We start from the raw sequence: 27,141 nt of genomic DNA, 5'->3' as shown, positions 1-27,141 counted from the left end.
ACCTGTCCTGCTCCCTGACTCAATTTGTGGCCCTAATAAAACAGCAAGCTGCTAGGACTACTAGAACACATAAAGTGTGGCACTGAGTATACACCCATCTCATAATATGCCCTCAGACACCGACAATCCATGAGGCTAAAATTCCCCATGCCTAGGCCTCCAGAGACCAGAACATGCTGTAGGCCTTTCAGTACAACCACAGCAGCATGCCGCAAGGTGGCAATTCTGCACCCCAGACTCAGGCAGACCTGAGTACAAATTCTGACTTAGGCCTTTCCAGCTATGTGGCTTTGGGTAAATGACTGCCCATCTCTGAGTGTCTGTTCACTCCTGTATCAAAGGGAGACAAATGATAACACTCACCTCTTGGGAGTCCTGAGGATGAAAGAAGATCGTCTGTGTGAAAACACACTGTGTAAGTTATGGCTACATAACGTATAGGACCAAATGCAAAATGAAATCATGGGGCCCATTCAAAAGTTATTAAAGAGTTTTGAGAAGGTGACAGTAGAGTATGAGAGAGTATGAAGGCAAGCATAGGCCCTTCTGAGCACCGGCTGCCTGCTTATGAAGGTGCTCTGGATCAGTCAGGCACCAAGCACAGTGCCTGACACAGAGGGGGTGCCCAAGAAATGTTCATTCTTTTCTTTCCTTCAATGGAGCCAAGCAACAATGCTGACAGTATAGTAACACTAGACACTCCCATCTGTCAGGAGCAGCACACTTTTATGCAGAGCTTTGCTGGTGACCTAGCTGCCTCCTGAAGGGTCCAGCGGAACTGAGCTGCCCAGCTACTGGGGGTTTGCTTCCCTCCATGATGCCTAAATTGTGACACCAAGATAAGGACAGGACCTCTGGGTTAACAGAGCTCCTCCTCACCTCCATCTCTTGTTCATCCAGATGATGTAGTTTTCCCAGAAGGACTAGCCCTTCGATTCCTACCTGACATGGGTTATGAACTGGCTACTCTGGTTTGACACCCCTTCCCAGTAATTATTTTTTAATTGGGAGGTAGCTACCAACATTTAATAAGCAAAGAAATTCAGATAAAAATCAGCAATGGTAGCTTCCACTGGAAATGTTCAAGGTTGGCAAAAGCCTGAATTCCTACATGGCAAACGTCAGTTGGAATCAAGCAGCACACTCCCTTCAGACAGGGTATGTCTCACTGGTTTGCCACAGTTGTCACTACTCCTTAATGTCACACCAGACCAGCTTTCCTCACCCCCAACTCCCATTGTCAGCTCACTCTGGCCAGCCTAGTTTCAGTTTGCAAGATGGCACTCTGACCCAGTGAGTCTGCAGAACAACACTAACTCAGGTCTTTTTTAAAAAGGCCTCAAAATCAAAAGTAAAAATCATGGTTTAATAAACTTACCACGATCCTGATACCACTAACCTGGCTCAAGAGAAGAGGCTCTTTCTGTACAAAGCAGCTTTTTCCAATTCTGTTTATTTTTGAAGAGATTTTATTTTTAGGCCAATTAGAAACTAACCATGCTGTTGCTCTGCCCATATAACATAGTCCATTCTCAGTGCATTTGGATCTGTGTAGAAGATGACAATGAGGAAAGGAGTATCAACTGATGCCCAGTACTCCCCCAGTGGATGTGATGTGCAGGTGAACAGCTACTCAGAGGGTGATGTGAGGCCAGCAAGAGCCCAGACTCAAAGAATGAGCCTGCTCCCGAAATGTCTTCCCCGTGAAACTTGGGGCAAAATGCTAATGAACCCTCTCTGAGCATATGCAGGAGGAAGGTAAGGTTAACAACCTCCCCACAGCCTTTCTTTCTCTCCGTCTTTATTTCAGCACCCAGCAGAATCTGAGTAAAGTGCCTCCATTCTGCTTTTTAAAAAAAATAAAAAAATAAAAAAAAAAAGAAAAGAAAAACAGTTTTCAGTGGCATATGTCATCACTGAATTAATGCTGTTTGCCTTTTACTGGCTTGGCTCTCATCCCAGTAGAAGCAAATAAAAACGGAGTACAATGTACTATAAATGCTACCGGCAGCAATACATCAGATGGACCCATCTGAAATGCCTCCTACCCTCCAGTAAGGGCTCAACTTCTGCTACAGGACAAGAACCCCTCTGGTGTCAAGACTAAAACTAGCTTGGATCCAAGAGGCCTCTATCAGGAGTAGGGAAGAGCAAGATTCTTTAATTTGCAAGGAAGATAAAGAGAGGGACGATCTGCATACTCATAAATTTATAGCCTGTTTCCATTGTGGGGAATTTTACCATATTTGTTCTGAACCATACCACTCATTAAAAACCTCCCAATATCTGTGAATTAAGGTGGCTTCTTAAAAAAGAAAAGTGGTAAAAAACACATAACACAAAATTTACCATCTTAACCATTTATAAGTGTCCCATTCAGTGATGTTGAGTATATTCACACTGTTGTGCAACTGATCTCCAGAACTTTTTCCTCTTGCAAAACAGAAACTCTATATCCATTAAACAACTCCCCATTTCTCCTTTCATCAGCCTCTGGCAACCACCATTCTACTTTGTTTCTTTGTGTTTGACTATGCTAGGTATCTCAGATAGGTGGAATTCGTCTTTTTGTGACTGGCTCATTGCACTTAGCATAATGTCCTCAAGGTTCATCCATGTTGTAGCATGTGACAGGATTTCGTTCCTTTTAAAGGCTGAGTAGTGATTTCACTGTATGTACTCTATGCCACATTTTGTTTCTCCATTCACCCACTGATGAACACTTGGGCTGCTTCCACCTCTTGGCTATTGTCGATGATGTTGCCATGGACATGGGTCTACAAATATCTCTTTGAGATCCTGCTTTCAATCCTTTGGCCACAGAGTTAACCCATCAACAACACAGGTGTTAGGGGTGCTAATCCCTGAATAGTCAGAAATTCATGTATAACTTTTGAGTCTCCAAAAACTTTCCTGCTAATAGCCTACTGTTGACTGGAAGCCTCACTAATAACATAAATAGTCAATTAACACATATTTGTACATTATTTGTATTATATGCTATATTCTTACAATAAAGTATGCTAGAAAAAAGAAAATGCTATAAAGAAAATTGTAAGGAAGAGAAAATATTTATATTTACTATTCATTAAGTGGAAGTGGGTCATCATAAAGGTCTTCATTCCCATCATCTTCACTTTGAGTAGGCTGATGAGGGGAGAATGAGGAGGGGTTGGTCTTGCTCTCTCAGGGGTGGCAGAGACAGATGAAAACTCATGTATAAGTGGATACAAGCAGTTCAAGACTGTTTTTCAGGGATCAACTGTATATCCAGAAGCAGAATTGCTAAATCATATGATAATTCTGTTTTTACTTTTTTAAGGAACTATCATACTATTTTCCACAGTGGCTGCACATTTTACATTCCCACCAACAGTGCACAAAGGGTTCCCTTCTTTCCACATTTCTGCCAACACTTATTTTCTATATTTTTGATAGAAACCATTCTAACAGGTGTGAAATGATAAGGTGGCTGCTGTTTTTACAGGGCCACAAAATTGGCCTTTTATTCTTCTGGAGCCCTGACGTTACCCAAACCACTGCTGCAGAGAAATGATTGTTCATCAGTTACAAATAAATATGTTCTCCTGCAACAGGACACTGGCTCTGTGTTAACACGTGTGGGCAGGATTAGAGCATCATTCGTTTCCATTTATATCACTGCCAAGAGTTCCTGTGAATAAGTGCTCCCTTACCATTTCATGCAGAGCTTAATTCACCAGACTCAATCAATCAAAATGATGGTCTGTCATCTCTATTTCAATTAGGTGTTGGGAAAGTGGGGAGGCATTTGATAAATCCTAATTTAATTCCAAGCCCCTAAAAGATGGCAAGTCCTATCCTACCAGACCGCCACCACTGACAGTTGGTTGCAAAAGTACGTGGTTTTGAAATCAGTCACAGACAGAAGCTGTACACCAATCTTACACCAACTATGCCACCTGCTGCAACCTGAATTCTTGACTCCAACCTCTCTGGAAATCTAACTGTTTTTGGTGGGGTCTGGTTTTCCATACCATGAGATTTAGCATCTGTCTTAATTCAAAGATTGTTCAGTGGGCAATAGAAACTCCAAGGACCCAGATACTTTCTGAGAAGAAACTAAACCGTACTGGCAGCTGAGTAACCCCTTCAGCCTACCCTGAGCTCATTCCCGTGGACATGCCAGGAAGATGACAGATCAGGATGGGGGTGGGCAGAATTATAAAGAAAACACTTCTCTAGAAAGAAACCTGACCAGCAAAATTAGCCCTGGCTGAAAACTACTTCTGATAGTCCGTACAAGTGCCTGATACAACTAATTTTAAATAAAGCATGCTGCACTGCTCCCAATCCCTAGACAGCTGGGTACTGCAGTCATGGTTTCTGCCCAATCTGCATGAACCTGTACTGGTACTTTGTCTTTAAATTACTACTCTATTTGTCCTCAAATAAACTTCTTCAAAAAGGAAACTTTACATGAATACTATAAATCAGGGGTTCTCGGCCTTGGCATTAATGACATTTTTGACCAGATGGTTCCTTGTTGTGGAGCTGTCCTGTGCACCATATGACGTTTAGCAACAGCCCTGGCCTCTACCCACGAGACACCAAGTAGCACCCCAGTGCCAGTTATGACAACTACAAATGTCTCCAGATGCTCCCAAATATTCCTAGGGAGAAGGACAGAATTGCCTCCGGTTGAGAACCACTGTCACAAATGGAAAGTTGGTCTCTTTTTAAAAGCACACATTAAAATATTCACTTAATAATTAATACTGCATCTGAAATCATCTGGCATTGCTAATTCTGGGAACCGGTGCCAAAGCCAGCACCACGTGGGGAGGATCCCCCAGGATTACAGAGTTAGAGCCCATGTTTGGGCTTTGTCTTGCCACGGGCCGTGTGGTTCTGGGCACGTTCCTTCATCTGAGCCTCCTTCCCTCACCGGAATGACGGCAACAAAGCATGACATTCATGGGAGTACTCTAGGATCAGTGACATACTCAGCTGGCCTTCTGCACAGGCAGAGCTAGCACAAATGTTCACTGGTGATGCTGTTATTATTTCTGTAATTAAAGGTTTTCACATTGGGTTCCTTAGTGCTTGAGAGTTCCAAAGAGGCGCCTCATGGTTTGCCCAAAGGAGCAGAGTGGCTGCAGCTTTGCACCCTCCACTCTGTCTCAAAGCAGAACAGCAGCCCAGAGCCACTGCCCAGCTGTGTCCACTCTTAGCTCATGGGCCATGCAAATGCAGGCCAGGGGATGGATGTGGCCTGCTGGCTGTGGTATGCCGACCCCTGAAGTGGACTGTCCCCTTGGCACCTGACTCAGGGTTGAGCCAGAAGAGGCAGTTAGTAAACCTTCAGCACTGAGTGTTCACACACTGGGGTTCTGAGCAAGATTCAATCTGAAAAAAGGGTTTCCCTAATTTAAGGAAACAAAAATGGAGAATCCCAGCACCAAATGATGAATTTGTAGATGATGCCCACTCTGAAATGTGTTTGTAGGGTATGCTGTACTGCACAGTGCCCCCAAGAACATTTCATTGCATCAACTGGCTTCTGGGTTCAGGCTGCGGCTCCTGAGGGTGGGACCACATGCTGGATTTCCATGTAGCAGACATCTAGCTGAGGGCTTTGCACTAAAGAAACGCTAGAAAAAAGCCTGGTGAGGGAGGGAGTACACGCAGGCCTTCAAGCCTTCTGAAAGGCTTCCAGGGAAGTTGAAACTCTAGCAATCAACACTCTAGTAGAGGTTGAGCACCAGCGGTTCCTACCTGGCCCAGGGATGGGTTTAGTTTGGCCTACATTTTTAAAAAGGAGAAACTGTTTTAAAAATTTGAGCTTACTTGAAAGTTGGGTGGTTCTGCACAAAAACCTGGATTTCTGGCTCATTAGGCATTCTCACTGGCAGCAATCTGTGGGAGCTGAGTGAGTTGGCCCTCTTTAGAAAGGTCATGTGCTCTTTAATTTGCTGTAGTCCTTACCACTCCCTAATGTCTAACACCTGGTCCTTGTTTCTCATCAGTATTAACTGGTTTCTGTAGGTGTCTGGGTTTGCCACTTCTTCTATAGAAGGATTCCCTTCTTCTTCCCTGCGAGATAATATATTAAAGCCAGTACTCACAGGACTTAAAAAGATGTTATGAAACACCAAAGGAATTTAAACAAGCCTTTTGGAGACACTCATAAAAATATAACAGTGTGTAACTTTACACATTATCACTCTTTTCAGAGACCAGGTATTGATTAAAGTAATTGTTTTTTCTTTTTTTTTTTTTTTTGAGGCGGAGTCTCGCTCTGTCGCCCGGACAGGAGTGCAGTGGCCAGATCTCAGCTCACTGCAAGCTCCGCCTCCCGGGTTTATGCCATTCTCCTGCCTCAGCCTCCAGAGTAGCTGGGACTACAGGCGCCCGCCACCTCGCTCGGCTAGTTTTTGTATTTTTAGTAGAGACGGGGTTTCACCGTGTTAGCCAGGATGGTCTCGATCTCCTGACCTCGTGATCCGCCCGTCTCGGCCTCCCAAAGTGCTGGGATTACAGGCTTGAGCCACCGCGCCCAGCCTTGTTTTTTCTTAATATGAAGAAAAAATAAATGTGGAACAGATTTAAAGCAAATGTACACACAAAGTCCTTAAAATAAATCACTAACATTGAAATGATGGTGATTTCATTAAAAAATAAATACCATACTGGAGAAGGCAGACAGAACAAAGGACAGGGTGAATGGAAGTGAAGCCAGACCTTAAGGATCATTGACTGACGTGGGGTTTGCTTGTTTTACCCTCAGGTCACTCACATCCTTTACTAATCGACAGGCACATGTATATTTCTGCGTAAACCAGGGATTGGCAAATGACAGATTGTGGACCATATCAGACCAACTGCCTGTTTCTGCAAACAAAGTTTTAATTGAAATACTATCACATCCTCTCAGCTGTGTATTGTCTATGGTGGCTTTTGTGCTACAAGGCAGAATTAAGTAGCCGCAACAGAGACCTGTGGCCTGCAAAACTGAAAAATATTTACTCTCTGGCCCTTAGCTGAAAAAGTTTGCTTATCTCTGGCTTAAACAATCATTACCACCATTTTTAGATTTGAATTGCTTGAAATTCTGAAGGAAGTTTTTTTAGCTTTCAGAAGAAGTGGACCTTCTTACTGAGCTGAAGGTGATAAGGGAAAGCTCTGATTTACCAGTGTTGAGTTTCAGGAGGAGGTCTTTTTTTTTTTTTTTTTTGGAGACAGTCTTGCTCTGTCATACAGGCTGCAGTGCAGTGGCGTGATCCTCTCACTGCATCCTCTGCCTTCCAGGTGGAAGTGATCTCCCACCTCAGCCTCCTAAGTGGCTGGACTACAGGCATAAGCCACTATGTCCTACTAATTGTTGTATTTTTTTTTTTTTTTTTGAGGCGGAGTCTCGCTTTGTCGCCCGGACTGGAGTGCAGTGGCCGGATCTCAGCTCACTGCAAGCTCCGCCTCCCGGGTTTACGCCATTCTCCTGCCTCAGCCTCCCAAGTAGCTGGAACTACAGGCGCCTGCCACCTCGCCCGGCTAGTTTTTGTATTTTTAGTAGAGACGGGGTTTCACCGTGTTAGCCAGGATGGTCTCGATCTCCTGACCTCGTGATCCGCCCGTCTCGGCCTTCCAAAGTGCTGGGATTACAGGCTTGAGCCACCGCGCCCGGCCTAATTGTTGTATTTTTTCTAGAGACGCAGTTTCACCATGTTGCCCAGGCTGATCATGAACTTCTGGATTTAAGCGATCCACCCTCCTTGGCCTCCCAAAGTCCTGGGACTACAGGAGTGAGCCACGGCACCCGGCCATCTGGAGGTCATTTTTAATGGCAGCTACTTGGGGACCAATAGCTTTAATGTCCACAGACGAGAGCAAAGGAAAAGGCTATGGGGGGCGTCCTCACAGTCACCATCATTGTGTGGCAACTGGCCTGCTGACAGCTCCTATTTGTCAGTGACAGCGAGGGGGTCTCCACAGCCACACCACCTTCGGCATTAAGCATGATCATTAGCTCCACTTGGCAAATGAGTACACGGGACTAAGACTCACCTGAGGACCCCGAGTGGATAAGGGACAGAGCCGACTGGGTTGATCTGACTCCCAAAGCCACTCTGCCAAGATTGTAGATGTTCTCAGATTTCTGTAGGGTGGAAGCTGAGGACCAACACACCTCATACCTGGAGTAGGGAGCCCCCAAAGTTTACCATCCGTTTCTTCTCCCCTGTCTCTGGAATCTGGAACCTGACTCCAATGGCAAGAACTCATTTCTACTTACCTGGGGCGGTCCCAGTCCCTGCCTCTCTCCCATCTCTCAAACTGTAAATACTCCCAGCCTAAACTCTCAGCAGTCATATTTTTCAGGAATGTGGTCAAACAAATGTTTAAGAGGAGCAGGCTGAGAATGCTACTTTGCCAGAGTCCATAGTCCAGAGGCTGAACACTCAAGCTTGAAAATCAATTCCAAGTCCACCACCTGTCTTTGTAGAAAACACACTGGTCCAAGCCACCATTACTACTGCCTCCTAAATGGTCTTCTTTCATCCATTCCTGCCTTCCTATATCATCTCCATGCAGAGGCCTGAGTGGTCTTTCAAAAAATCAATCAAGTAATGCTGCAGCTGAAATCTACCAGTGGTGGCTCATTTCTAGTAGAACGAAATCCTCAGCGTGGTCAATGAGTACCTTTCCAGAGCACCTCCATCAATCTCTAAATCCATCCCCCTTCTCTCCCCCTCACTCTCTCTGGTCTAACCACACTGGCCTGATAGCTCCTCAACTAATCCAAATTAATTCCCCACTGTAGGGTCCCTGGACCTGCTGTTCCTGCAGCTCAGAATTCCCCTCCCTGGATCTTTGCATGGCTAGCTCCTTCTTACCACTTGGATCTCTGCTCAGAGGTCATCCTTGACCACTCAAAGCTACACTGTCCCTCCACTCCCCAACCGCAGCAATTAAGGTTACTTAAGGGTATGTATTTGTTTACTGGCATATTCTCAAGCTCCCCTACCAGAGCGCAAACCCCAAGAGAAGAAAAGTCTGTGTTGACCTATGTTCTACTCCCAAAGCCTAGCTTGGTGCCTCTTATACAGTAGGCATTCCATACATGTTTCTTCAGTATCTTCAAATGCAAGAAATTCAACTTTTTCAAAGTAATTTCTAGAGGGAATGTCACTGTTCATACAGAAACAGCTTCCCAAGTGGCCCCATATTTCCTTCACTCAGTTCCACAAAAGGCTACTCTGCACCTTTCCCCAAATCACAGCAAAAGGGAGCAATACCCACAGGAGACCTCCACTTCAAAAAATTAGTTCATACTAGCTTTAAGAGGAAAGTAATTCAAAACATGAAAATTTATTCTAAGTTGTATCTTAACATACGAGATCTCAGCTTTAGATGAATTTTAATGTTTACAAGTGCAAAAGCAAATAAATATTTACCAGTTGCTTTTTTTTTGCACTCTTATAACTCCACAACAGCTTAGACGCAAAAAAAATTGTTGCTAAACATCTTGTAGTCTGGCAAAATGAAGAATTTCTTATTAAGAAAAGCCCTCACAACAATAACAACTCCTCATGCTTATGGCTCCCTTGCAGAAACTATCAGGATGGTTCATTAAGATTTGAGCATATGATAGAGCAACAGAATTGCCACCAGGAGGGGTAAGATGAGGAGCTCATGCCCTGGCCTCACTGTCTATACACTGGCTCATTCCCACAGCAATGGGAGCTCTGGGGAGAGAGGGCCATAGGCTCTCCCCAAGCTGAAGCCTTTCATTCTGTAGATTTCCATGAACATGTCACTTCTCCAGAGTGGCCTTTCTTAGTTAAGGTAGGCCCCATCCTCTCCGTAATTCTCTTGGACAGCATCCTGTTTATTTCTTCTATTACCATTTCACAGTTGAAAACTTCAGTTAGCTAGCTTTTCCAGGTTGCCAGTTAACCATCTAGCTTGCCGATTAACCACCATCTAGCTTGCTGGCTTTCTAATGTTCCTGTCACCTCACTTCGGGCACGCGCTCCAGCTAGCTGCTGTCATCTGTCTGCCTTCCCCTTTAAACTTTCTAGTCAGGGACCAGGCTCCCCTGGGACAGCACCCTGCCCAGTCCCTGGCAGCAAACTAGCCATTTATAGATACATTATATAATGAATATGGAATGAAATCTTAATAAATAAACGTCTTAAGATCGATGGCTTTTTAAATTCATTTATATCATTGCCTGGTTGAAGTCCCTTGAGTTATTCTGAGGCAAGAAAACAAACATCAAAGAAAGACTTTCTCCAGCATAAGAGAGTAGGCTTTTGGAGTAAAATAGGGACACACATTCACACATTCACACGTGCGCACCTTTCCTATGATGGACATACATGGTTCTAAGCATATGAAGTACTTTCTGAAGCTTCACCTTCTACTCTCAATTTTGTGAAAAAGGGTACGATTTTCACAGCAGCAGAAACCCTCAAAGAGGACCTGCGCCACTTACCTGGATTAACAGTGATAAATCTGCTGTCTTCAGAAAATCGGTCCCCGTGGGACACAGGCTTTTTAGATGGCATTTCGGGCCTCTTGGGATCACTCCCTGCATACTGCTCCTCTGTGGCGGTGGGGGGCACTTTGGTGGAGGTGACCGCATCGGGGTCCGGGCCTCGGCCGGCATCCCTCCTTCCGCCTGTCTGGTCTGTGGGGATGGCAGTGTGGTCCTGCTCATGCCCAGGTACAGTATGATGTCCCCCCTCGGCAGTCCTGTTGGGAGACGAGGGTGTGGGGCTGGGCTCTGTCTGGTTCCGCTCCTCGGCAGCGTGGGTCACCCCACTCTTCTCCTTCTTTTCGGAGTCCTTCTCTCCATCCTCCTCGTGCTCCCGCTCCCCATCCTCACTCTCACTTTTCTCATCCTTCTCTCCTTCCTCCGTGCCCTCACTGTCCTTGGTTGGTGATGAATCACCATCTGGCCCTGGAGAAACCAATGCCTCTGTGGTGGCGAGGACTGGCCTAGCCGCCTGCTTGCTGGCTGAGGCGGCTGTCGGGAGGCGTGTGGGCCACACGGTGCTGGGGAAAGAGGAGATGCCACCACCGCTGAACCCCAGGCCGGCGAGGAGCGTGCTGGTGACCACCGAGGCCACTGTGGCCTGGCTGCCACTGGAGGAGGGGCCCATCCCAGTTGCCATGGAAACAAATGAGAATGGGATGCCAGAGGATGTCCAGGTAGAAGACCCCGAGCTGATGGGGGCCATGTCGGCTGAAGAGGCAGGAGACGCTGTAGGCTGGGAAGGATTACCCGGCAAGGGTGGAAAAAAGGCAAAAGAAGAAAAAGCAGAGAAGCATTAGTAATTAACATTGGGAATGAGGCCCTGGTTGTCATCCTCTGAGGATTTTACTCATCTATGCTATGGAGTTTTCCAATGTATGGCATAAAGTTGATATTAGGTGGTCCATGGGTAATCAACTTTTATTTTAATGGTTTTACAATAATTGTGAACATGTGAAAAAGCATAACTAGTGAATCAGACTCAGCTTTTCACTGATACTACCCAAGATGAGGCAAAAAAAAGTGAGTAGTGTTAAAGCTGACTTACACAACAAAGAAGTCATGAATTGGAAAAATCAGATGGCCATCTGTTCTTCGGGTGACAAGAGGCAGAAGACCTTTGATTTTATGTATATCACCAACACTTGAGGAGATACTCAGCTCTAGGTCTGGAAAAATACTGGGTGATCCAGTCCAACCCCACTGTCTTCCAGTGAGGAAGTGGGTGGACAAGGAGGGAAAGCAGCCTGCCCAGGTCTGCAATGACAGGGTCAGAGGCAGGAGCCATGCTCTGCACTGTATGCTCTGGGCACCGGTTGACATCTCTGCATCTCCATGTTGGGCACTGCAGAGTCACCGTACCTTTCAGCTTCTAAGTTTATCCATGGGAAAATCTGAGCCCATACAGATGACAACATCAACAACAATAACAAGAATTCCAATTAACAAATGCCAACTGTGTGCCAGGGCTTCCCATGCTACTCTGGAGGCAGGCATGATCATCACCTCATTTTGCAGGTTAGGAAACGGAGACACAGAGATGTTAAGAAGGCACAAATGCAGGGTTGCCTGGGTCTAAGACTCGGCTCGTTCTTAGCACCATACTAAATTGGGGCTCAAATCTGGGGGTTTTACTCACATAAGGTATCTCAGGAAAACAAGAAGTGCTGCTCTGAGCTATTAGTCTAATTTTAGCTTGCCCTCTGGGTGATGCTGGACACATTACTTTAACTCACTGAGCCTCGGTTTCCTAATCTGTAAAACAGGAATAACAGTAACACTGACCTTGTGGGCTGCCTGGAGAAGTAAATAAAATAATCCGTGCCTGAAACCCAGGAAGAGTTTAGTGAATTTTAGGCTATTATTATTATCACCACGGTTGTGATTAGTATTTTAATTATTCATTATAGGAACCAGAGTTGGGGAAACTAAGATATTAATTCTTGTTCCAGAAATTTTCAGATCCATATAACTTTAGGCAAATGACAACCTCTGAATTTGAGTATATGTCAAATGAAAGGGTTGGAACAGATTTAACCCCTTTGTGGTCCTGCATCGTCTGATCCCACAAATCGTAACTAAAAATATGAAGAATTTTTACCTTCACAAAATTATACAATATAACCACCTAACACTGTTGCACAGCTTGTAAGGTATTGAATTATAAAAAGTGAATAATGTATTTTTTTCTCTACCATAACCGCTTTACATCGAGCAGTTTAACAACATTATACTGCCACCTCGTGGTGACAGTTTTAACTGCAAGCAAATTAACAGCCACGACAAAGCAATTTCCCATTCTCTACTTACCACTCCTGTTTTCACTATTCTGGTCCCTTGGAATATTCGAGTGGTATTAGCTGAGAAATAAATAAATCACATTTAAGCAATAAAACTTTTTTTGTGGCTCTAACAAGACATTCCTCATGAACACAAATCTGAATTACATATAATTTTCACTTGTCAAAATATTATTCTGTAGATTTTTTCCAACCATTTAAAAATGTAAAACCCTTCTTGGCCTATGAGTCATACAGAAACATGCAGAGAGCTACATTTGGTTTGTGGATAGTAGCATGCTGACTCCTGTCTTAAGCTATTAGTTAAAAAATTATTTTTCAATTTTTATTGTTTTCTGTTTTATTGAGGTAAAAATTTAGTAAAATGTATAAGATAGACGTGTATACTTAAATGAATTTTACATATGTAAACACCTGTGTAACCACTCCCCATAGTAAGATAAAGACATTTGCCAGTGCTTTGCTGGAGAAAAGGTGTACCTGTGTTGGCATCTAGTCAATATCCACCTCTGCCCCCAAAGCTAGCCACTATTTGGACTCTGTCAGTTTTACCTGTATCTGAACTTGATTTAAATTATCGTATTGCACCATTGTTCCTCCTCTACTATCTTTCTGGTCATGATTTCTTATCTTTTTTGTGATTCTAATTATCCATCCTTAACTTATTACTGTTTACCTTAAATTGGTACTTTCACCACTTGTTAAAAATGTAAGAACTGTATGATAATTTAATTCTATTTGCCCACCTTACCTTTTGTGTACTGTTATATTTCTATTCCTACCTATATTTTAAAATCCTGTAAGCTATTGCCAATTGTTTTAAATGGTCCAATGATTTTATATTAACCATACATTACCCTTTTTGGTGTTTATTTCTTCCTGTAGCTCTGTTCTCCTACATGTTATTAAACAATATAACTTAGAAAACAATTTTTTAAGATTATGGTAAAATACATGACAGAATTTATCATCTTAAAATTTTTTAAAAATGGCCAGGCACAGTGGCTCAAGAGCCTGTAATCCCAGCACTTTGGGAGGCCGAGGTGGGCAGATCACGAGGTCAGGAGATCGAGACCATCCTGGCCAACATGGTGAAACCTCGTCTCTACTAAAATACAAAAAATTAGCCAGGCGTGGTAGCGCGCACCTGTAGTCCCAGCTACTTGGGAGGCTGAGGCAATCGCTTGAACCTGGGAGGAGGAGGTTGCAGTGAGCCAAGATAGCGACACTGCACTCCAGCCTGGCGACAGAGCAAGACTTCATCTCAAAAATAAATAAATGAATAGATAAAAATTAAATTAAAGGCCGGGCGCGGTGGCTCAAGCCTGTAATCCCAGCACTTTGGGAGGCCGAGACGGGTGGATCACGAGGTCAGGAGATCGAGACCATCCTGGCGAACACGGTGAAACCCCGTCTCTACTAAAAATACAAAAACTAGCCGGGCGACGTGGCGGGCGCCTGTAGTCCCAGCTACTCGGGAGGCTGAGGCAGGAGAATGGCGTAAACCCGGGAGGCGGAGCTTGCAGTGAGCTGAGATCCGGCCACTGCACTCCAGCCTGGCGACAGAGCGAGACTCCGCCTCAAAAAAAAAAAAAAAAAAAAAAAAAAAAAAATTAAATTAAAAAATTACTATCTTAACCATGTTTGAGTGTATGGTTGAGTGGTGTTAAGGTTGTTCACACAGTTGTACAATCATTACTTCTATCCATCTCCAGAACTTTGTCATCTTGCAAAATAGAAACTCTGTCTGCATTAAAGAACACATTTCTTCCTTCCCCCAATCCTGGCAACCACCACGGTACTTTCTCTATGAATCTGACTGCTCTGGATACTTCATATAAGTGAAATCATACATATTTGTCCTTTTGTGCCTCACTTATGTTACTCAGCGTAACGTCCTCAAGCTTGATCCACCTTGCAGCATGTGTCAGAATGCCCTTCGTTTTTGAGGGTGAATAATATTCCATTGTATGTATATAGCACATTTTGTTTATGCCTTCATCAGTCAACGCACACTTGGGTTGCTTTCACCTTTTGGCTACTGCAAATAATGCTAAACAACATGACTTTTAAAAAACCCCGTCAAACTGCTTCTATGTGGTTCTTTCAAAAACCAAAAGTGCTATGTAAACTGAAAAGCTGCTTCCTATATACACTGAGAGATTAGCGAAAATGCTAATTACCAAAATAATAACACTTGTACCTGCTATGATATTTACCAAAACCAGAAATGGCAAGTGACCCACATATATTTTTGTTTGGCCTGCAAACTTTTTTAAAGACAAAACAAAACAATTTGCCACCAAAATTGTAGATGGTAGCTTTCTCTAAAGCTCTCAATCTCTTGCTTATCTGAAAACTCACAATAATGGCAAAACTAGGCTCATCTTCCAGCAGGGTACCTTTCAGCTGGGACTGAGTGTCTATCACCCCCTTTAGCTGGCCACATGGTCTCTGATTTCCCACTGATGGCACTCCCCTCATGTGTACATGCCCCCTGCCTGGCCCCATGGGCGCTGGAGTTTGCAACCTTGACCTGATGATACATCCATTTTGCATAGTTGGAAAGTCAAATGTGTGTAGAGACAAATGTGAGGAACAGACCCATCTAAATAAAATAACCCTTTAGGTCCCAGGTCAAATAAGGCAGCAAAGAAAGCAAATAACGAGGGTCTCACCCAGCCTAAATGTAGACTTCCACGATCACTGAGCTGCTCAAAGATCAATACTGTATGCTTCAGACAGGCGTGCATGCCTCCCCTAGTTGAGACAGGAAAAAAGGTTCCCAGGAGGAACTACTTTACCTGCCCTTTTAAAGGGGCTCTACTTAAGGCCAACAAACTGAACAGCCACTCCATCAGCATGTGGCTTTCCACTGGTCTTGAACAATCTCCACTGGGGTCAATATCCACTGGGGTCAGTGATAGCCCTGGTGACTAGAAGCTTCTACAGGACCTTTCATATCAGGAGTTTAGTTTAACCTAGGGTCCATGGGCCTAATGGGATTTTTCTAAGCTCTCACTGCTAATGGTGCCCTTTTTTCCACTATGCATGTAGGCAGCCAATATCAACTGCATTCACAGGACCTGCAGCTTTGTCTCTGACTGAAATCTCAGATATTTTCATACTACCTTAGAGTTGTTGTAGCTATTTTGGAATATCATTGATGTTCATCACTACTCAGAAATCACTGGAGCTAACAGACCAACCACTTGTCATTTAATACCTTACTTTTAAAAAGCACACATATTATTATATCCTGAATGTGTTTAAAATATTTTGACAACTGTATTGAATATAATTGATTCCTTTCCTATGTATTGCACTTATTTATCTAAAACCATTCTGAGAGAGAATCCATGGGCTTTGCCACGGATGGGTCTGTGGCTCAAAGCAGCAGCTTCTAAATCCCCATTTTCCATGACTGTTGAGAACTGCAAAAAGGCTTTGAATATCTAATCAATATTTTCATCCTTTTGTTGAATACTGCGGGTGTTTGGTAATTTTTACTCTTTGGGGTAGGCCATTGCTGTGTGTTAGTGATTGGGCTTTGCGATAAGAAAACCCAACTCAACTTAGCAGCAGAGATTTTCTGAAGTCACCTGCACCCAAGCCATCATTTTCCTGTTTGTAAAATAACCCCTACTGCACCAGCTGCCATGAAGTGATGTTCAGATGAAATAACTTATGTAAAAATGCTCTGTCGCTGTGAGCCATTCTACAAATATTGCTTGCTATTATTATTGCTATATCTTCCACAGTAAGGTAAACATATTTACTGTAATGTTACATATAACCTAAATAGTGTTATATTTACTATAATATGGTAAATATTCCATGTGGCTTCCTAATGTTCCCAAGCCAGATTAAATTTATTATTGAGAAACCTAATCTTTCTGAAAAAGGAGTTATCTTTTTTCTTTCCATTTTAAAACTTGCCCCCTTGTCAACATAGAGGGATAAACACAAATACATGTAATGAGTAAACTCATGTCCACCTCTGAGCCAAGAAAGACTGTAGACAAGGAGACACTGGCCATTTTCAGCAAGTCATTGTGATCAGACATTTAAACTATTCCATGCTTTGAACTTACTAGCTGACAGGGCCTTTTTGAATTACATTATATTATAAACATTTAATTTTTCAAAGTCCATGCAGAAGCCAGGGGGCTCTGGGGCCTATTAATCAGGTAAGGCAGTTCTACAGATCCTAGGCTCTTGGAAGGAGCACATGGGAGGCCTAATCATGATTTATGTGTCCGAAGTTCCAGGGCCCCAGCCTCAGCAAGCTCCCGGTCTGGCTTCTTTCTTTCTCCCCTAGGCCAGCACAGACCTGGCCGTAGCCTGCAGTCCTTCCTCAACACAGGGAAAGAGACCAATATGTTCATGGGAAAGGTGGACACAGGGAGCATGATTTATTTATGAAAAAAATGCAGCTATGCTCATTGCCATTAGTTTAAATGGAAGGATGAGATCAATGTGAACATTAGCAAAGAATATTTAAATACTAAATGGAAAATGTTCAAGCCAGAAGGGACCCTTGGAGGAAATCTAGGCTGGAGGGCTTCTAATCCTAGGTTTATTGTTTATTATTTTTATATACTAATACTAAGGCGGAGATTTATACATGGTGCCAGTAACTAGCACTATGTGAATGAGTTAACATACATTACCCCGCATCATTCTACAAAGACCCTGTGAGGTAGGTACTACAGATACTGCCACTTTTTGGATTGAGAAACTATAGGTTCAAGCAGTTAAGAAACATTCTCAAAGTTGCGCAGCTTCTCAGAGGCAGCCAGGACTCAGACCAGAGGTCCTTACTCCAGAACCCCTTACAGTGCCTGCCAGTTCCCAGGGCCATCAGGGCCAACTTGTGAAAGCTCAGATTCCTGGATAACGGCCCCCGCCCCAGGTAAGATTCTGATGCAGTTGGTCTGGGAGGGGCCCATGAATGTGCATTTCTCAAATGAGGCTTCCAGGAGATCTTGCTGCTGCTGCTGCTGCTGGTCCACAACTCACATGCCTTACTGGGCCCCCACAATTGTATGCAAAATTCTGGCACTTTGTAGGGAAAATGTCCAAACCTTCATCAGATCCATAAGTCAAAAAGGGTTCACCACTGGCCTGGTTAACCTGGTGTGGGTTTCTTATTTGACAGATACCCGAGAAGTCAAGGACATGATTCAAGAGGACCTCAGGCTGGCAGAGCAGAGTCCAGCACCCCAGTCCCTACTTCCATGCTGGTCTTAAGGCCGGTCATCAAACCAAATCAGCAAACTACGGCCCATGGCTATAGCCTGTAGCTGCCTAAATAATACTGGAACCAGGACTGGGATTAGGTTGGGGCAAGTAGGACATAGTGTATCCTATTTATCTCTACTTAAAATTCAGATATTTTATTCATGAGATTTTTACATTAATTTTGCTTTTATTTTTATTTTTGTATTTATTTTATTTTATTTTCATTTTTTTGAGATGGAGTTTCACGCTTGTTGCCCAGCCTGGAGTACAGTGGTGCGATCTCGGCTCACTGCAATCTCCGCCTTCCAGGTTCAAGAGATTCTCCTGCCTCAGTCATCCGAGTAGCCGGGATTATAGGTGCCCACCACCACGTCCAGCTACTTTTTGTTTTTTTTAGTAGAGACAGGGTTTTCACCATGTTGGCCAGGCTGGTCTCGAACTCCTGACGTCGTGATCCACCCGCCTCAGCCTCCCAAAGTGCTGGGATAACAGGCATGAGCCACCGCACCTGGCCTATTTTCTTTTAAAAAACATCCCATTAAAATGTTATGTCTCTTGATCACTCAATTTTTTTGGTGCCCCTTAAAATTTTGAGCAAAGGCAAATGTCCCACTTGCTTTACCCTCGTTCTGGCCCTGGACCTTTCTATTAGTCCCTAAATCATCAGGACCATCTATCTAGATCCAGGAATCTCAAGGATCCTGCATATAGGGGCTTGTCTGTGTGGCTTGCAAGTCAGAAGAGTGAGGTGTAGCTGTTTTGGGCTGCAGTTTTTGAGAGACCAGCTAACTGAATCACATTAGAAAGGCAAAGAGGATATTCGACGGTACAACTTGGAGGTGACTTTGTGATCTGTCACAGCGCTGGACAGTGACTGAGAGAAAGGCCCAAGTACTTGGTTCTTCACAGTTGGAAAATAACAATAAAACAAACAATCAAAAATGCTTTGTTTTTTCTCCCCTCTTCTGCCTATAAAACCTCCAGCCTAAAATACCTAAATTACTAGGGCTTCCTGCATAGACTTTAAAACCCTACACTGATTCTTTGGCCAGACTTGTATTCTTCCCTAGCACCTGAGCAGGAAGAAGCAGAAAGCATCGGGAGAGAGTCTCAGGAGTGCCCCAGGCCACAGGAGGGGAAGCCAGCCTTACCTTGAAACAGCATTGTCTGGCTGAAGTCGCTGCGCATGTCGTTCCGACACACGGCCTGGACTCGGAACAGGTAAAGGCTATCGGGTGAGACATGGCTAATGGTGGCTTTCTGTAGGTAAAGAAGGAAAAGGCAGTGAGTTCGTTTTGAAGGCCAGGGCACACTTTGCATTCTAAAGCCAAACCTGAGTGCCCTGGCAAAGCCTGACAGACGTGATGCTTCCCTGCTGACCAAAGGCTCACTTTGGAAGGAAAGACCATTTGGATCCTGCCTGGGAATCTTTTTATGAACTTCCTTGGGAACTGTTTTCCACACCGAAATGTGCAGGACACAGGAAAGAGTAACATTCTTTTTTTTTTTTTTTTGAGATGAAGTCTCGCTCTGTCACCTAGGCTGGAGTTCAACGGTGAAATCTCAGCTCACTGCAACTTCCGCCTCCCAGGTTCAAGTGATTCTCCTGCCTCAGCCTCCCGAGTAGCTGGGATTATAGGAGCCTGCCACCAAGCCCAGCTAATTTTTGTATTTTTAGTAGAGACAGTGTTTCGCCATGTTGGCCAGGCTGGTCCCGAACTCCTGACCTCAGATCATCTGCCCGCCTCAGCCTCCCAAAGTGCTGGGATTATAGGCATGAGCCACCCTGCCCACCCACGTCTGTTTCTTCACAGTTTAAAGGCCTCACTGTCTTTGTATTACGCAGAGTACGGGGCATGATGCAAGGAAGAACACCAGGCTAGAAGGCAGAGGACATGGCCTCCTCATACCACTCACAAGCTGTGGGGTTCTGAGCCAGTTCTTGCAGCCTCTGCTATCTTCTATAAAATGGGGAGAGGAAGAGCTACTTCATAGGTGGTTGTGAGAAGTATGTAACACAGGCCCAGCAAACCTTGCTCAGAGGTAGAACACACCAAGCAACAGAAAGAATGCCACCTGGCTAACACAGGGGTGTTGGCAAGCTGTGGCCCACTGTCTGTTTTTATAAATAAAATTTTATTGGCAAACAGCCATGGCCATTTGTTTATGTAGGTATATGGCTGCCTCCACTCTACAGTGGCAGAGTTGAGTAGTTATGCCAGAGACTGCATGACCTATAAAGCCTCAGATATTTACAATCTGGTCCTTTCCAGAAAAAAAGTTTGCCAACTTCTGGTCAAACATCAGCCAAATCCAGGTCCCCCTTCCTCACAGTTTCATTCTGGCAACCTTTAAAAATCAGAAAATGTAAACTACCCAAAAAGCGGGCAGTACTTGCTTCCTAAAGAAACAAGAAAAGCAACTGATGTTCAAAGACTCTTCCTAGTAGATGAGTTGTCTTATCATCAAAGCATGTATTCTGAGCCAACTATAGAAGCAGCTCTGTGAGCTTAACCACCGAGTGGGAGTGGGTTTTCCCGACGTAGCTACTGAAAACCTCTGAACTGGTATTAACATGTTATTGTGGCCATACCTGCTGATGTTGCCTTGAAAGCAGCTTCCTAGTGAGAGGGGTAGGCTAGGGCCGTGGTATTTAACTTGAAGCCTCATTTATCTCATTTGGAAAAGGTAGGCAATAACACCTGCCCACAGGTTTGTGGTGAAGACGTGGCAGGCGGATGCCCGCTAGAAAATGCTGCTCAAATGATATGCATTACTTTCAGGTTTCTAGGCCACAATAACCATGAGTTGGAGAATAGATTTGCTGCCACTAAGTCAGCACTCTTCACTCGTTGAGGAATTAGAAAAATTAATTTTGTGTATCCCTAAAGAAAATAACCAGCCCTAGAAATTCTTATAAGAAAGAAGTTGCTGTCAATGCATGTTTTTCTCTATATCTCTCTCTTTCTCTGAAACTAATTTATGTTTCATTCTCTAAACCTCTGACCCCATCTTCTGTTCAGAGCGAAATCTTCACTCCATCTATGCAGGGATTTATTAGAATTCACTCCAAGACGGTATCTATTCATCTTTGCATGTTTAATTATTTTCCACTTAGAACAAGAAACTGCATAAGTGCCTAGATGGTTTCTGCTGATTAATGCAAGCCATCCTCACTTCAGAAAGAGAAAAATCCCTTATGGACTTCCAGTTGTGACAAGAGAAAGGTTAAAATACATCATAACCTTGGGTGCCTTTCAATAGATTCCTCTCTGATTTCACAAAGCTCATCATTCCCTAATGTGACCCAGATAACAATGTCTAGTGGGGAAATTGAAAATATAAATGGAAATGAAGTAAAAGAATCTTCATCTAAAGAACTATGAAAAGTATTATTCTATAACTGATTGAATGGGCCCGGAGGACTCTGTATTGGGAGGAAAAAAGTGATAACAGTCATTAAGAATCCCACTTGGTGCTATTGCATTTTTCATGTGCATGTACAATTACGGGTTTCATTATTCCACAGCCTTCCTTTGGTTAACAATAAACACAAGGCTTTCAAACCAAATATGTCACCCTGAGTTTTTAGGCAAAGACTTAAAGACAGTAGTTGTGGAGAGTCTGCTTTTATAGGGAAGGAGATGGCTTCTGCAAACATCTCTTCTGAAGGGCCTTGTGTGCTGGACACTAAACATTTATGTAAATTTTAAGAGGAGACGTTGAATTAGGCACGTGTAGCTCAAAGTGAGGTCGGATAGTATAGTATTTGAGTATCTGAGAAAAGAGAGAAAATATTACACAGCTGCAGGGGTTTGGCAGGTATTGCAAATGTGTAAGGCAGAACAACTGTGACAACGGGAAGCGGCAGCAACTGTGGACAGTGGTGGTGGTGACGTGAGCAGCAATAGCTTTAGTAGGGGAAGAGGAAGAGGAGAATGATTGTAATAAATAATAGCTAATATTGATATAGTTATATAGGACCTGTTGAATACTTGTATAGCTCATTTAGTATTTATGATAATCCCATTGATAATCCCATCAGGTGAAAAGGGCCTAATTGAGGCTGTTTGTTAACAATGAAAGGAAAAGCAGTCAAGTTTTAAAGGACCCAATCTAAAGAAATGAACCGGCTCTCCGGGTTGCATAGCTGTTAAGTGTAAGGTCGGGATGGCACCCAGGCAGGCTCCGTCTGCTGTCCTCCCTGGCACTCTCGAGCAGCGCAGCAATGGCAGTGCCCATGTTCACCAGACGGTGTAAGGACAGATGACACAGAGCTGGCACACTGTGCAGTGACTGGCAGGGAGATGCAGCAGGAGTCTCTCTCTGCAGCATGTACCCCAAATCAGAGCAGGGGCTTCATACCAAGTCTTTGTCGCTGTCCTTTGTAAACGTCTTCTCCTTCTCGTCCTCATTCTTGGTCCAGCTGTAGGAGATCATGTAGTTCATGATGGGTGGGTGGTAGATGGTCTCTGGCTGGCTCCAGGACACCTGCAGTGCCGTCTGGTTCAGAGGCTGCACCTTCATGTGGATTGGTGGAGAGCTGCAAACTAAAGATACACAGGGCCCAGCTCAGGGAGCTTTCAGAACAATGTGCCATTCAATCCGTGCCTCTAAGGACTACAGCCTCAAAAAGTTGAAAGAGTAATACAGGAAGCACCCATGCTCCCTTCTCCTGGGTCCTCTTAACACTGTGTGTGTAGAAAGAGGGGGAGAACATTGTACACACACACACACGCATGGGACACAGATGCACACACACACGTGCACGGAATACAGATGCACGCACACACACACATGGACGGGACACAGATGCACACACACATGCACGGAATACAGATGCACGCACACACACACATGCACGGGACACAGATGCACATGCGCACACACACACAGAGCTGTTTTTCTGCTATGTCAGTAAACACTGCAACATTCTGACGCTTGTACCCTAGATACTCTGTCCTGCATTTCCCAAGATTGAGGACACTTTCCTATGTAACCATAATACCAGTTTCATATCAAAGAAACTAAACATGAATTCAATACTATTATCTCATATATAGTCCATATTCAAATTTCCCCAGCTGTCTCCAAAAGATTCTTAATCAGTGTGTCCCCTTCAGCCTCATGGTCATCAGCCTTTTTTTTCATGATGGCCGTTTTGAAGAAGGCAGGCCGTTGGACTAGTGGAGTGTGCTAACTAAAACTGTAGAAGAAATCTTATTGTAAACAGGTCCGAGTGTAAATAAATAAATTTATAATGAGACTTTAAGTAATTTTAAAGCAAAGTCACATAACACAAGGATGACTTTCTCTGGAACAGCAGAACCCTGTGTAATTATCCTGACGTGGGGTGTAAGGAAAAGTCAGGCTAATTCATCTTATTCCTTGGGGCTGAGAGGTTTAAGGGACACGGTGGATCTAAATCTATTTACAGACAAACCTATGAAAGTGCTGAGACCTTAACAGGTCTAAATGAGTTATACAAATGCTCAACAGGTCCGATCTAGTCAGCTGGAAATGTGTGCCTTCTCAGAGGTGTCCAGGCCCCTGTGGCCGTGTTCCCTGCCTTGATGGAGCTGATGGTCCGGGGCAGGGGTTCTCGCCCTCAGCACCCATGACCTCTTGAGCCAGACAATGCCTTACTCGTGGTGGCTGTCCTGTACCCTGTGTAGCAGTATACCTGGCCTCCACCTGCTAGATGCCAGTAGCCCTGCTCCCCATCCTCAACTTGTGACAACCAAAAATGTCTTCAGGTATTGCCAAAGGTTGCTTGCGGGGGCCAATCACCTTCAGCTGAGAACCTGCACTGTAAGAGATGGAGGCTCACCAAAAAATCCCACGCACAGAGCCAATACTGCACTCCAGGAAAAGATGGAGGGAGAGGAGGAAGAGAAGAGGTGGCTCAGGCTTTGGCACCCAGGGAAGATGCCCTTGCGGAAGGTTCATGTAACTGAGAGCTGAGAGCTTATGGAGGTGAAGGGGGTGGGAGCTGTAAAGGGACCTGGCACCAAGGTCTGAGGGGCTGGAGCAAGGCACAGAGAAGAGAGAAAGGCAGGGCACAGGTGTCGCTGTAGTGAGAAGCCTCGGAGCCAGATTCGAGCTCTGGCCTTTCTCCCACGAGTCCTTGGACACCCCTGGAAAGAACTGAGCCCCAGAATGACGCAATCAGGTTGATGCTTCACAAAGATCCCCTGAGCTTCGGCTGAGTAGAGAAGGCCGCAGAGAAGCCAAGTGTGGAGGAAGGGGCCTGTGAGGGAGGGGCTGCAATGGCCAATTGCTGGAAGACCAGGGAGGAATGGCCGGTTCTAGAGCTTACAGTTAGGAGGTAAAATGCAGAGGCCTAGTGATGTGCCGGGTAAGGAGGGCAGGGGAGAGGGAGAGGTAGTAAGGAGGACCTTCTGGTTTGGGTGCAAGAACCGGGTAAGAAGTAGGTGGGTGTGCTGGCAGAGACAGGCCAGGGGACCGCAGCTTGGTTCTGACCCGCTGGCATCTTCCAAAGACCACCCACACACATGCCCTGTAGCCCACCAGGAGCCACACTCCCGTATTTTCTACCCAAGAGCCCCAATCCCAAGGTAGCGCTGGGAAACAGGATGGCTTTCCTGCCAGAGACGCACGGCCCAGCTTTGAGGACCTGGCTGGTGGAGAAAAGTAGATTGGTTTTGACAAGGAGGCCACCTTTTGCTCTTCAACTGCCAAAGGTGAGGTTTGCTTTGTGCAACAGAGACAGGAGGGAGGCAATAAATTAGTGAGGCACTCCCACTGCCCTGCAGAAACCCTGGGAGGCATCAGGCTGTCCGCTGCGCAAATGCCACCAAAGCAGGGACATCAAACAAAGAATCTGAAGGGAGGCTTCCACGGACGGAGACGTGAGGGCGGAGTAACAGAACGTGGGCACTAGGTGGCGCCAACCTACTGTTTTTAAATACTCCAGCTTCTAAGTGGCTTCCTAGTTTTTCAAGACAGAACATGGAGGCGGCGGGGGAAAGATCAGGAAATAGCTACACCCCCAGTGTTCCAAATACTAATAACGAACCGAGATGTACATATTGGGAAACTTCTATATCCCATAATGATGACCATGTCAGATTTCCTAACTTCTCTATCTTTTCTCACCTCCCACCATGTTCTTATTTATCTTCCTTATTCTGCAACCATTCATTCCCCTGCTCCAAATAGCAATGAATGCTGTACGGGGAAGCATCCCTCTCTGGCAGTTACATCATACCCCCATAAATAATTCTGTCACCCACATACAGATGCAACCATTCTTCTTATTTTTTGAAATTAAAATAGATGGGTTTTTCTGTGTGCATTAAGATGATTCATGTTAATATTTTTTAAAAAGAAACCCAAGTAGTACAAAAAAGTAAAAAGAAAGTTAAAAGAAAAAAATTCACCCCAAATCTCAGTGCCCAAAGAAAACGACTGTGAACATTCTAGGGCTCCAACATGTAGTTATCGCTTTATATACATGTGAAAGTACATACGCACAATTTGATGGAAATAGAATAGGATGTGGATGGCACTAGAATGGAATGATTGGTTTTGAGCTGGTGTCTCACTCTGTCACCCAGGCTGAAGTGCAGTGGCTGGATCATGGCTCACTGCAGCTTCAACCTCACGAGCTCAAGTGATCCTCCCACCTCAGCCTCCTAAGTAGCTAGGACTACAGGTGCGTACCACCACACTTGGCTAATTTTAAATTTTTAAAATAGAGACAGGGTCTCACTATGTTGCCCATGCTGGTCTTGAACTTCTGGGCTCAAGTGATCCTCCCACTTTGGCCTCCCAAGTACTCGAATTACAGGCATGAGCCACCATGCCTGGCCCTGGAATTTTTTGTTGTTGTGTTTTACTCAACAACTCATGGATATATTTCCTCATCAATAAGTAGAGCTTAGGGTCATTGTCTTGAATGATGGTACAGAATCTCACTGTCTCAATGTATTAAAAAAATACTGAGTTAAGCTCTCAAAGGAGGTAGATCTGGCCTCACTTTAATGGGATCACCCACCAGGAAGGGAATTCTGTAACTTAACGGCCTCCAAAGATCCATGCTTGTCCCTGATCCCACATCAGAGGAGGAGCATGAGGCCAGGGCTTTGCAGGCTGAGGAGCTATAGGAAGAGCAGTCTGATGAGAGGTGTCTCTTCTGCTCTCTACTCCCCATCCTGGGTAGCGGCTTTTTCTAGGTATACTGGGCCAAATTTGGAGGAGGCATTTGCAGAGTACTAGAAGGGCCTAGAATAGAGGATGGCAAACTTTTTTCTGTAAAGGGCCAGATAGTAAATATTTTCCGCTTTGCAGGTCACATGGTCTCTCGTAGCCACTACTTATTCTGCCTCTGAAGCACAAAGCAGCACAGGTAATATGTAAACATGAATAAGTGTGGCTGTGCTCCAACAAAACTTTATCTATGGACACAAGTTCAACTTCATAGGATTTTCATGTGTTGCAAAATATTCTTTTGATTTTTTTCCAACTATTTAAAAATACAGAAACCATTCTTAGCTTATGGCTACACAAAAGGTGGTGGGGAGTATAAGTTTAGGCCTGTGGATCAGTGCTGATCCTGGACTGAGATGGTAAGGAGAGGTCAAGCCCTTTTTTGAAACACAATTATCATCTGCACTGTATTCTTGGCACTGAATTCTGTCCCTCAGCACAGGCTGACAGGCCTGCTCCTTCACAGAGCTTAGATTCTTCCCAGCACTTACTAGTACGTGGAGTTGTATTATTGACTTCATCGACGATCTGTAATTATCTATCTCCCCCACTAGATGGAAACTCCACAAGGCTGGTGCCTTTTCTGTCTTGTCTGGTTAATTACCTTGCATCTAAGACAGTGCCTGGTACGTAGAGGGCTCTCAATCAATATTTGCTGAATGAACAAAAAGTTGATTGTACATGGAATAACATCCTTAGTCTTTCCCCTGGTCCATAGGTCCTGTGTGACATGATCCCTTCCACATCGTCAACCTCATGGCTTGCCCTCTTCCTCCTCATGGACTCATCTCTGGCCAGCCCCCACCCCAGTCCCCTTAAAGATCTGGCTTCAAGGCCGGGCGTGGTGGC

The 27,141-nt window shown here is 44.5% G+C and overlaps 1 protein-coding gene across 3 annotated transcripts in view; it reads right to left on the bottom strand.

Moving 5' to 3' along the window:
* PTPRG (protein tyrosine phosphatase receptor type G) overlaps nt 1–27,141 on the bottom strand; it is a 750,651-nt gene that overhangs the window by 84,609 nt on the left and 638,901 nt on the right. For all 3 annotated transcript variants that reach the window (XM_033210299.1, XM_033210300.1, XM_033210301.1), the window contains 4 exons: nt 22,426–22,610; nt 19,212–19,320; nt 12,827–12,876; nt 10,475–11,252 (listed from right to left, as the gene is read on the bottom strand). In XM_033210299.1, the coding sequence (XP_033066190.1) occupies nt 10,475–11,252; nt 12,827–12,876; nt 19,212–19,320; nt 22,426–22,610 (1,122 nt within the window). The remainder of the gene's footprint in view (nt 1–10,474; nt 11,253–12,826; nt 12,877–19,211; nt 19,321–22,425; nt 22,611–27,141) is intronic.

This window comes from Trachypithecus francoisi, unplaced genomic scaffold (assembly GCF_009764315.1).
Source record: "Trachypithecus francoisi isolate TF-2019V2 unplaced genomic scaffold, Tfra_2.0 Lachesis_group0, whole genome shotgun sequence".
NCBI lineage: Eukaryota > Metazoa > Chordata > Mammalia > Primates > Cercopithecidae > Trachypithecus > Trachypithecus francoisi.
The sequence above is the reverse complement of the archived record's forward strand: the minus strand, read 5'-3'. Positions and strand labels throughout refer to the sequence as shown.